Source organism: Enoplosus armatus, chromosome 15 (assembly GCF_043641665.1).
Source record: "Enoplosus armatus isolate fEnoArm2 chromosome 15, fEnoArm2.hap1, whole genome shotgun sequence".
NCBI lineage: Eukaryota > Metazoa > Chordata > Actinopteri > Centrarchiformes > Enoplosidae > Enoplosus > Enoplosus armatus.
This window is the reverse complement of record NC_092194.1, coordinates 7,015,613-7,027,797: the sequence shown is the minus strand read 5'-3', so window position 1 is coordinate 7,027,797 and position 12,185 is coordinate 7,015,613. Positions and strand designations below refer to the sequence as shown.

Sequence of the window (12,185 nt, the reverse complement as noted above, 5' to 3'; positions counted from 1 at the left end):
AAAAGAACTTGCCCTGAGATACAAATTCTGATTTTAAAAAGGAAGTCACCTATGATTTGTTTTGGTTTTCCAAATGTCCTTGACAGTGAAGCAAAGACAAACAGCTTAGTCCCACTGCTGGCCATATAAACAGCCCATTACTCCTTTTGCTGTATAATATACACACACTTCACTTTTCTTTATGTGTTTGGAACAATAACACTGACTACTTCCATCCATACTCCACATACCATTTGCTATCACTCACCAGACACAGCTATGATGTGACTGAACTCAGGTTCAAAGCGTTATGATGTCATGGCCATAGCAAGCATTCCTCTCAGCCTGAAACTGGTATGAGTTTTTATGGCGTGTCAGATCCTAAAACGCACTAAAACAGCAAAATGATTGATGGAGTTCCAATCATTTTGACTTCCTTAGAGGGAGCAAGTTTGAGACACCATAGGACAGTGATTTCAAAACTGAGGTCAACATTAAAATGAGTGCTTCTTACACATCAGTATTACTTAATCAAAACCAATGAGAGGGTGAGTGCTCACTGTCATTCCTCACTAATTAGGTTAGACAACAACACTGGTTTCAGTTTGGAGACCCTGGACCTTAAGTGTCTGTGCTATAACGTGTTACTGACTTTGAGAGTTCTGACATAGAAACGAATGGAAACAAGTGTATTTGGGACTGACTCAAACATTTCTTTACCCTCAGTGTAGTGTAGAAGTCAGCTACTGTTTGTCACTCAGGGCAAAAGAGTAACACGCAACACAATTCAAACGTCGCAATAAGCAGCAGTTTAGCAGCCGTATCAAAGGGACGGATTACACAGCTAGTTTAAGCGAAACTGCTGAACTTGCGAACATCTGTACGTGAGAGTAAAAGAAAATGCAGCCCCATTGTTAAGCGCTTCGGTGGAGGTATGTTGACTCTCAGGAGCAGTTTCTACGAAACCAGCTCGAGATAACTGAGGAACGACTCTGAGTTGAGACAGAGAAGCCTTTAAAGAGCAGAAATGTCGCTAATGTGCTATTGTTTCTGTGTAAAAAATAATGTAAATTAACGTTAACACGCAAAGTGCTCCAGACTTAACGTTACCTTTCATCCAGTCGACAACTTGCTTTGGCGTCCACTTCGTTATCGGCTCCATGGCTTCTTTAACACAGTCACTTAGACCAAAATGTGCCAAAGTTTGGCGACGCAGTTCTATAGTTTAAATTAAAAAAAAATGCTGTCACATTCTTCGCAACAGGTCGGTGCTGTTCGTCCGTTTGTGTTCACTCACTACACAACTCTGTGGACGCGTAAGAGGAGGCTGGTCTGATCTCCCCGCAGCTCCTCTCAGCCCGGTCTGGGATCAATGCTGCATTTAAGTGCTGCTGGGAATACTGGGTAAATTCACTACTCGGGCGAGAGAAAAAAAAAACAACCTAGCAAGCCCTAAGATAACTTTCTTTTCTCAGACACATGTAAACTTGAGTAATTTCATAGTTAATGTTGTTTAATTTTATTCATATTTTATTGGAATAATTATGTATTGATATTTTCACAATTGTGCACACTTATCAAAACCAATTCTTACAATGATGCATTTCCCCATTTTCGTCCAAAGCCAAAAAATGTTGTTTTTTTTCAATGTTTTTGTAACAGCCAATTATATAATTATTTTTGACCAAAACCACTTGAACATCCAAAGGTCTATGGTATTTACCACACTGGGACATGGAAACAGGAGTTTACGGAGAGCACCCGAATGTATCGTGTGATGTTGGTAGTTTCTGCGTGTTCAAAGCACTCATTTGAAACTGGAGGCGTGTACATATCAAACAGTGTGCTTCCCAGTTTACATTTTGTTGCTCCCGAAAAAACAGTTATGCAGGAAAACTTAGATCATTCTGTAAGTCTGTCAACATGGTTTAAATGGCAGGTCACAGTTAAATATCTGTGCATATTTTTGTACAGTGTGTATTAAACATCTTACTTGTGTATATGTATGGGTCGTAGCACACTGTTAACGCTTTACTGACATGACACCAAGTTATTAGTGTGATATTAGCGGAATTTCTTCAACCATATTTGCATTCCCCAAGATGTAATATCATGTAAGAAAAACATCAGAAGCAGCAGGGACTTTTTCTTTCCACTAAACTGAATGTGACTCACCGCTGCTCTCTGCTGGTAATTTGCTTCAATGCAAGTCAAGTAATAGCAGGCTGCCCAGTTATTAATTTTGTGATAATTTAAATTTCTGAACAGTAAGATGACACTCTTGTAATGTAAAAAAGTGACAATATGTGATGTATGACCATAAAGAATTCATACATTTGACCAAAAATCATCTTTTCTCTCTTGCTGATACGGTGATATAAACTATATGTGACATGATGTAGACCAGGATTGGTGAGAGCATCTGTACAGGTTTATTGTGTGGCAACAGCTAGCTGCTACACAGCTACCAGATTAAGTATATCAAAATAAAAAGGTTGCTTTTAATGAATAGCTATTTCACGCGTTGTAAGTGTTGCAACTCCGGCATGTATTGGCTATATTATTATTAAGGCTTTTAACATTAAGTAACCTTTCCTGGCTTATTGTTTTCGAACAGGTTCCTGTGGATCGTGGTCCTTGTAGGCCTGGGTGCTGCCGCCATGGGCCTGCCTGACTCTCATCACTACAGTTATTATGTTTAGTCGTAGTTCTGTTACTATTAAAGCTGTTATTGCTATTATTAATCTCAGCTATTATTACAGATGTAACTACTATTATCAGTCATATTTCCATTATTATTATAATTATAGCTGCTATTTCTACTGCTAGTGCTGCCTGTCTGTCTGTCTGTCTGTCTGTCTGTGTCTCTACATCTATCATCTTTCTCCCTCCCTCTCTATGTCTCTCTCTCTCTCTCTCTCTCAAACCCAACCGTTCAAGGCAGATGACCCCCCCACCTGGAGTCTGGTTCTGCTCGAGGTTTCTGCCTCTTAAAAGGAAGTTTTTCCTTGCCACTGTCGCCAAAGTGCTTGCTCATGGTGGGAACTGTTGGGTCTCTGTAATAACATTATAAAGAGTCGGTCTAGACCTGCTCTATTTGTAAAGTGTCATGAGCTGACTTTTGTTTTGATTTGGCGCTATATAAATAAAATTGAATTGAATTAACAATCTGAAACACGTCCTGCATGGGAGAGTCCCGGCTCTTCCCATCACTCCATTACTGTACAGCTGGAAGCTGTTGTTTACTCTGCACTGTAATCAGCTGCAGATTAAAGCTCGGCTGTTATTAAACCTGGGCACGCATCAATTTGCTGTCAGGCAAAAGAAAATACTGGAAGCCCCAATAAAGTGCCATACAACAGTTTGTTCTTCTTCTCTTCTTTTTCCTTGTTCCAACATGCTGGTTTCCCTGCTGGTTGGACTGAACCACGACATATTTTGAGTAAGAGTCCTTTGTTTAGATTAAAGATGATTAAAGATATTCTTTTCACTGTATCTTAACCAAGTTATTCTGGTGATGACTGACAGGTAGAATGCCTGAGGTAAGCTTTTGTAGAAAACACCGAGCTGACAGAAACAAGAACGACAGAAGTGAGGATGAGTGTGATTAGCACAGTATAAGACAAAAAACAGAAAAGACGCAAAGTCACTGCAGGTCATTTAAGTGAGCATTTCAAAACACACAGATTTCTCAGCTCTCAGGAGTTTGGATGGAAACTATACAACACTTTGCAGTCTCAGATGACTCATGGCCTTTGAAGCACGTAATCTCCTTCAAAGAAAGATATACAGAATGTTGGTGTACATTGTTGCCAGGCATCACAAACACTTCTCACTGCAGCAAACGGGAGACTCAGAGCCACGTTCAGTTCTCATGGGAGCGGGCTGGATTTAAGGGGATATGGGTGGTGTGGAATTCAGGGGAGGTCCTCCCCGATAGGATTAAGTGAATCATGGGATTGTTGTCGAGGTGAGGCGGAGAGATGGAAGGCGTGTTTGGTCTGCTGAGGCAGAGAGGGCCCGAGCTTTAAGGCTGAGGGAGGAAGAAAGACCTGAGCACCAGATGTAAAACTGGAAGAACGTTATTGGCTGTTCTTGTTGTCTTAGGTTAGAATTACAGAAAAAACACTTCCTCGTTCAAAAGGTCACCTTAGATAATCACAATGACCAAGCATCAGCTACTTCTGTATCCACAGTGAAACAAAGACTTGTAAAGATAAACAAACTCTGTATGATCTCCCTTGTATTCTGAATCAACATTTATTTCAGCCTCAAAATACAGGAAGTCCAGTTTTGGCTCTGTATATTATTCTGGGATCTGCATTTAAATCTGGCTAATAATGTCATATAAACAAAGGTAGGCATGTGAAACATCAGCACAGGAAGTTATCCACTTCACTATCTAAGATGACAGGATATGAAGGGCTAAAGATGTTGTAATACAAATAAACCCACTTCCTGCCCCTGACAGGTTTTCTCTATAAGCAATGAACAGTACTTCACTGTAGGAGAGGAAATGTCACATACCCTGTAGCTAAGACACACAGTGTGACGCCGTCTCATGTGTGTTGCCATATACTCTGCCTCATATGGTAGCATCATGTGGGTGGCCATATTGTATATATTTTTCACACAACATAGCTTATCAGGCATTCTGGGACTATAAGCAAGTGTTTGGTGATCATTTCATGTTTGTATTTCAATGTCGACGGGAAACTTTGTAAAATAAAGGGTGTCATAGCATTTTTAACTGCTCACACTTGTTATTTCTTTTACCTCTGCACTGGTCTTTGAGGCACCAGATCCTAGACATTAACACTGACACTAAGATGTCTCCTCACAGTGTAAACAAGGGGTTTAAGCTGATATAAAGAGAGCAGTGTTGTAAAATACACAGACGATCCTGTGTGCTGGTCTTGTTGGGACTTAGGGCGTGAAAGCAAGACGAAGCTTCAGAGTCTTTAAGTCTCTCATGAACCCATTTGGAAAGAAAATACATTTCACATTTACTTACATGAGCCAAAATATGTTTAGACAAATATTTCAAAATAAAAAATGTACTTGTCCGTGTAGATGAAATCATACATCTCTAAACATATTCTCTATGTAACATGTTTTCAGCAGTTGGCATCTACCTGATGTGCAGAGTTGAGTCTCAACCTCGCATCTCAATTATTAGGTGTATTAGGTTAAATACAGTGTATTCTTTCAGTCTATAAGAAGATCTGTACTACTGTGAAACGAAGCATCAAAAGAAAGAAAGTCGTCAAATGGTATGCTGGGGTATACTTTTTACGGGGCATTCTGTGGGTTTGAAGGGATGGTGGGTCTGGCGTTGAGGTACTCCAGAACAAAAACCTGCAGGATCTTGTTTAGGTTCTGAATGGTGGAGCGATCCAGGTTCTGCTCGTTGTCATCAAACAAGTGCCACACGGACGGGAAGGGCGAAGGGATAAGGTGGAGGATACGTACACCTGACAGAGAGGCACAGGATGAGGATCACCCGACAGAGCTACACAATATGTGTAATCAAATTTGCAGCAGTTGTGTTACTAGGTGCATACCTCTGGTATGGAATGGTATATGATCATCTTCTACGTGGCCAACAGGGTGATTGGGCCAGAAATACTGCATGCTGTTAGGATGATCCACAAGCTGGTTCATGGAGTGTAACCGCTTTTCTGAGGATAGAAGATGGAGGACAAAGAGTAAAAAGGGCATCAGTTAGTTCAGGTTAAAGAAAATAACATCCTTGGGTATTATTTATTAAGAATTAGCTGGTGTTCTTCATCAGGACTATGTGGCTGTGGTTTGACCCATTTTGACTGACAGTGCTGGTAACATAAGCAAACAACCTCACAACTGTCATCACATTTTGATTCAAATGTTGGTAAATCCTGATTGGTGCACGGACATACGTGACATCACCTTTTCAAACAAAACTTCACCCACTTGAAAAAATTGAGGAAAGCAAGGACGAAAACACGTTATGTTAAATAACCAAAACTATTCTAACATTGGCAGAAAATATTATGTTAATGTAGCACCTTATCGCACATAGAAAGAAGCTGATTGAGAAAATAGGTTTTCAGGGCATCTAATGCTTTATTAGCAATTTAGACTAAACAAATGTTTACAGTGCTGTCTTAACAGCACAGAAAGTAAGATTTTTAGTGTGACAACAGTGCAATAATTTGATTGTCAGCAGCACAGTTGCTACATTGGCCTCCGTACGATGACTGTCTGGAATATGATTAATGTATTAATGACTGGTGATTAAAGTGACTCTGTTAAAGTAAACAGTAACAATAACAGCCAAACATTTGATTATTCACCAATGCTCTGCAGTCTGGACAGCCAGTATGTTGTGCTGGGGAAATGGTTGCCGAAGCGTGGACTGGGAGCCCCGATCAGATCCAACAACACAAACAGATCCTGCGGGAGAAGAGGGTGGGCGGGACACGATGCTGGTGAGTTCTCATGAGAAACTCTCAGATACTGTCTGCTTTATCTCTGTCTGTCCACACAGGAATCTGTCTACATTTGTTGATAAACAGCTGCACTATCTCTCCACAGCTACGATACAGAAACACATACCAATTAATGTGACATCGTGTTATCATAGACTGTATAATAAATGACGTTTGATATCAAGACACCCAAGCATCCCAGATGATGCAAATGGGTGGCTTTTTGATTTGAGATTTCCGGGAAATACATAACTATTTAAGACATGCACGTCCCCTGCTGAGGTGTCTGTGTGGGCTGTGAGTGGAAGAGGAGATCAGGGCTAAACAGATTGGACTGAAACTGATGTGGGCTAACAAAGGGATGATCTTGGCTGCAATTAAGTGATTACGCTAATGTAAAAAGTGAGTAAAACTGTGGCGTACTATGCCGTGCAGTTGGTTGGTGTCTGTGGCGCCAGCGGGGTGTGGGGTGGTCTCCATCTTCTGGGCCAGGTGGCGAGAACCATACAGGGAGTCTGTAGAGGTCCACTGGAAAAGAGCCTCCTCTCCATCAAAGAAGAGCAACTGCAGGGTCAAGTCGGGACTGGAGCTCTACATGGGAGGTAAGAAGAGGATACCAGTTTGCATTCCCAGAGTTTTGCTGCCCCCTAGTGGTTTTGAGATAAAAGTGACACAAAAGCGGTCAGGTTTTTTTTTTTTGTTTGTGAAATATTCATTTGATTATTTAGTTTTGCAACACTTTTGAAAAAAATGTGCTTCCGCAATGGTCATTTATCAGCTTTATCAGCTATATTGATTATGTGTCCGCCTCCATGGCAGCTAATGTATTTGTATTCAATGTGATTCCTATTCCCACAGTGACCTTTGTGACAGACAGCCCAGTCTGATAAACATGTCCCTTGGCTGATCTCCCTGGGTCACAGGCCCTGTCACTGTCCACCCGATAGACAGGGGTCTGAGCTCAACTGTGAAACAGGAGAAGGGCAGAGGAGCAAGCTACATGAATACCAAGTGTTTTCCTTATGAATCACTTGTTTGTGGAGCAATTAGACATTGTTTGTGGCAAATGTGTGTTAATTCCTATAAAACTGAACAAATAATTATTGCTTTTGCAAAATGTTAAAATGTTGTTGTTGACAGTGAGTGTTCATACATACATGCTACAATGGTGGATCAAGGAGAATCAAGAATGCAATCATTAATTTTAACCTCATTAATCGTTATTAACTAATCAAACAATCACAACTGTTCTGTAAATTCCATATGCATCCTGTGACTATGTACGTAGTGTACAGTATTTTATAATGCTTGTTGTATGTAATGTACATACTGTCTGGGGATGAAAATGAGCTTTTAGCTATATCTCTGTATAATGCAACACATTTGTATTGAAATGTATGTGCATTATATATGGACCCTGTCAAATAAACTTGTAAATAAATCAATAACCAAATATGAAAAAATAATTAGATGTAGAGATTTTCTTAGGCCATCACCTACAAAGTGATACACACATTTCACTTTGATTTAGCAAAACCTCTTATTGACTGACTCAATGAAAATAAAGCATTCTGGATTTTTGTTATTGTCAAAAAAGACTAATGAATGAATTAATTAATCCTGCTAACGAGTGTTTTCTGAGTAGCTGAAGCCTGTTAAAAACATGTCAGTGAGCCACACAGTGCACTAAGTGTATTCATCCGCAGTTGAGATTGGTCCCTAAGCAAACAAATTTCTGTCTTTAGATTTGTGACCTTCGGTGTGCCACAGACAGCAAAGAAAGTTGGAAAGTAGTAGAGTAGTAGTAGTAGAAGGACTAATTGGTTTAGTTTTTTGTTTTTTTCATGGAATTTGTTGACAATAAGAAAAATACAGATAACACCAGCCTTATCCTTTATATTAGACTTGCCTTAGTCTGGGAAATGTGTTGTTACTGCCACCTTCTTTCCTCTTACCCACTCCAACACTTGGAGTGATATCGTTTCTCATGTTCGAGTGACATGAAGAAAATCTACAGTGATGTTTACCCAGTTCCTTGAACTGGTCTTGTCTGCCACATGTGTGGCCTTGTTTTTCCTAGATCTTGCTGCCTTGGTGTTGTTGCTGTATGACTTTCCTGTGATTCATGGCCACACAGTCAGTGCTGGCCACAACCACAAAAACTAAAACACCCCCCCAAATGGCCTGACTATCATTGAAAAATATATGCACACAGACAGACAGATAGACCAGTAATGTATAATATACCCTTGTAACTTATAGTATGTTGCAGCTTTAAGTCACATGCAAGGTCCCCACCTTCTGAGCCTTCAGTTCTTCATCCAGAGCTCGTGCCAGCTCCAGCATCATGGCACAGGGAGCGGCAGAATCAGTGGCGCCTTGGAACTCCCTCCCGTGCCATTGTGGTGGGAAGTACTTGGAGTCGTAGTGGCAGGCCAGCACCAGGCGGCGCTTGGCTGATGGGTTGAGGGTGGCAATTAGGTTAGTGAAGGGCAGGATGCCATAGGGTGTTTGTGACATAAACTTATCCTCCGTCACTTCCCAGCCTGCTCCGAGGGAACCGAGGACTGTTTTGATATGCTGCGAACACACACACATAGATGGCTTGTTAGTAGTCCGTATCTCACCTTATCACCACCTCACTAATCAGCTGACCTACGTCTGTGGCAGTTAAACTTCTAAAAAAGAAACTTTCCTGATAAGACCTGTTGCTTGTTGATTTTTCAGGAATGAAATAGCATTTTGTGATAACTTCCTGAATTGGTTACATTTCCTACTGAAACAACATATTGGGGCATAAAATGTAGAGCATTCACGCACAAGTATAAACCAGTGTGACATCAGTTGCTTATCTATGCCTTTAGCGTTTTCCAAGAGGTAAAGTAACAGGATTTTGACATGTTTCTTGACATTTATTATCACAAAGCTGTGTATCATGACACAGTGCATGTTTGATGGGTGGTAGTGGGGAAGTTACATGTTTTCTGACCATGATATGTTACCCTGCACATAAACTCACCTCCTGCACGGCCTGGCTGCCTGCAGAGCCTGGGTACCTGGTAACCAGCAGTGGCCTCAGGTCCCTCTGCCACATCTGCTCCAGGTCAGTGTGAGACAGGGCGGTACGGATCTCATCTTGTGTCAGAGTGAGAGCTCGGTGGTGGAGCTGAACAGAACCAGTGGAACCAAACAACGTAATACAAAAGGGATGAGAAAAGAAAGCATTGGTTTTCAATTAATAGTGAGGAAGAAATTAAGTGTGTTTAGAAAGACTATTGCAAGGTAATCATATGGAAAGTAAAGATCAGTACTGTGATCATATCATACTGACACTGTTCATCACTGCATGTTGCAAACATGTATTATTAAGCAATGTTTACTGCTATTTCCAGACAGCTTCTGCCATGAAAGAACAGGGGAAGTCTTACGATGATGCATTTAAATTGAGCAACAATGTAGATGACACACAGCATACAGTATTTTAGTGTGTCACAGCACTGTCTCATATTACCGGAAACCACTCACTAGGTGTGCCAGCAGTGCAATATCTTATTTCAAAAGTTCAACAGAAAGTCAGCAACAGTAATATCACCTACATAACAATGTCTTAAAAAAGCCGTACAGTATGTTTGCATAAGAAAGCAACAATTTGATCTCGTGATAGGTTTGTATCAAACATTGTGTTTTAGATGAGCTGTGACGTTCACTCTAACACCTCCTCAGAGAGAGACTCAAGGCCAGTGTGAATAGACATTGATTGAATGGCTTCAAATACACACAAGGGCTACTTTAGAAAAGCAGGAAGGTTATTTGTTACCACACTATTACTCTCTTTAGGCAAACCAAACAGTTTGTGCAGTTTAAGGAATAACAACATGGAGTTGGTTGCAGGTTTCAAGCTGTAAGGGTGAATTCAGAGCGTACTAAATTACAGCCACGGGTTAAAAAAACATATTGATCCTCCGATCCCACGGCCCTTCATTCTTCACTTGGTTTCAAAGTTCACCTGCTGAGAACCGCAGTTGTCCTGGTTACAAACTGAACTGAGTAGACGGACAGAGAGCATATCAGAGCATAGTCAAAGCCTGTTTGTAACACTGCTCCAGCCTCTCCAATAATAGGCCCTCTGGGTAGTCCTTAATTGGTAATGTGGTGGAAATTAGAAGCATATTGGGATCTTAAAATCCATATTTTTTACACATATTTTGTAGAATATTTTTTGATCAACCGATTGATCGATTGGTCTTTAAAACACAAACATTCACTCACAAAACCTGTTCACGGTGTGAGTTGGGCCCATACTGACTGAGTCGTACATCAGTCCTATAATTACAGAATGGCCGAAGGTACAATTATGTGGTCACACTGACTGAACATAGTTATCCAAAGAGCTGGGGCGCACAGGGCTCAGAGAGGGTTAAAAGGGGGTCCACTTAAGCTCTATAAATACCAAGACCTGCAATTGGAGGATCAATGGTGATGACTGTGCTGCCATAGCAACTAGGCAAAGAGGAAAGGAGAAGAAGAACATAAATGAGGAACGTGAATGGCCAGGCATACCCAGGTGCATCTCAGGAGAATTACACAACAGTGCCGGGGAAACAGTGCAGAGGTTGTTAGAATATCATGAATGAATATATACATATATTATGTCTATCAAAACTGAATCTGAGAAGTTTTCCTTTTCTCAGAATGAACAGTCTAAATGCTGGTAATCTCACATGCACACACACACACACACACACACAAACAGACACAATATAAACACAATTTAATTGAATTATTTTTCATACAATTCAAATAATTTTCTCACAAAACAATTCAGGATATTGGGTTCAGATGCTTAAAAAATGTAAAAAGTAAAAAAGATATTTTGAGTTAATCAACAATTGCGAGCACTAATTTCAGCCTTGCCAAAAGTAGATTACAAAACAATAGAATTGTAAAAACACTGCATGTGGCAAGTTTGTAAAATGGTTTCACTTTTGGAGACGCTTTTCTAAATACAGGCTGACAATATGTTGAGACAACCAAATTATGACATTTACCTTCTCTTGTGTCCAGGGGATTCCATTGGTGCAGTGGATGAATGTCACCCAGATAGCCACAGAGTAAAATAAACGCATCATGGAGGGACTGTGGCTTCGCTCAGCCGTCGCTGTTGTCGCTCCTCTCCACATTCCTGTCTCTCCTCTGTGAAAGCTTACAGATCATGTGAAAAGCAGGAGGGAGGACCCGAGGCTCGCTAAACCACAGCGCGTCACTACACCGCTATGTGTGTTTGTGTGTCTGTGTGTGTGTGTGTGTGAACCACATGGCGGTCTGTGAACAATAATGACATAGTGACCCCACATATTCCTCTGATAATTGCTCATTTTCAACAACACGCCGCCAGATTTACAAGACATACTCTGACTGGACCCACTGTGTCTTCTAGCCACTGCTCAACATTTAAATGGGAGCTTTATATTTAACAAATAAGAAAAAACAACCATAAGTAATATCTTTTAAGATATCATTCTTGCAGTTATACAGTTATAGCAGTTATTTACTTATATAGAAACACGTGCTTTGGTCATTGTGTAGTATACGAGCTTTAATGCGGTACAATAACTGTATTTTATTTATCTCAGTAAATCATAGAATTAAATATTAGTTTACTTATTTATTGAATATCTTTTTTGCGGGGGAAAAAAAAGACCAGCGCTTCGTACGTCACCTACCACGTGGTTTCAT

The 12,185-nt window shown here is 40.5% G+C and overlaps 2 protein-coding genes across 2 annotated transcripts in view; both read right to left on the bottom strand.

The window, feature by feature from the left end:
- The window catches only part of LOC139297518 (connector enhancer of kinase suppressor of ras 3-like), a 46,371-nt gene extending 45,114 nt beyond the window's left edge, over positions 1-1,257 (bottom strand). The window contains 1 exon segment of the mRNA XM_070920226.1: positions 1,090-1,257. Coding sequence (XP_070776327.1) covers positions 1,090-1,141 — 52 coding nt within the window. The 5' untranslated portion in view covers positions 1,142-1,257.
- Positions 1,258-4,216: 2,959 nt separating this feature from the next.
- qpct (glutaminyl-peptide cyclotransferase) lies at positions 4,217-11,629 on the bottom strand. Its single transcript, XM_070920395.1, has 7 exons — positions 11,498-11,629; positions 9,469-9,615; positions 8,748-9,029; positions 6,873-7,040; positions 6,315-6,414; positions 5,544-5,660; positions 4,217-5,453 (listed from the first exon to the last, which is right to left on the bottom strand). Exons 1-7 carry the CDS (start codon positions 11,627-11,629, stop codon positions 5,272-5,274), a joined length of 1,128 nt encoding a protein of 375 aa, XP_070776496.1. The 3' UTR covers positions 4,217-5,271.
- Positions 11,630-12,185: the final 556 nt, after the last annotated feature.

Excerpts from the sequence above, each read along its gene's own strand:
- qpct (XM_070920395.1), bottom strand. The coding sequence starts at position 11,629 with ATGTGGAGAGGAGCGACAACAGCGACGGCTGAGCGAAGCCACAGTCCC. Across the intron at positions 9,616-11,497 it reads TCCCCTGGACACAAGAGAAG|CTCCACCACCGAGCTCTCAC; the intron begins GTAAATGTCATA and ends GGTTCTGTTCAG. Across the intron at positions 9,030-9,468 it reads GCAGCCAGGCCGTGCAGGAG|CATATCAAAACAGTCCTCGG; the intron begins GTGAGTTTATGT and ends GTGTGTTCGCAG.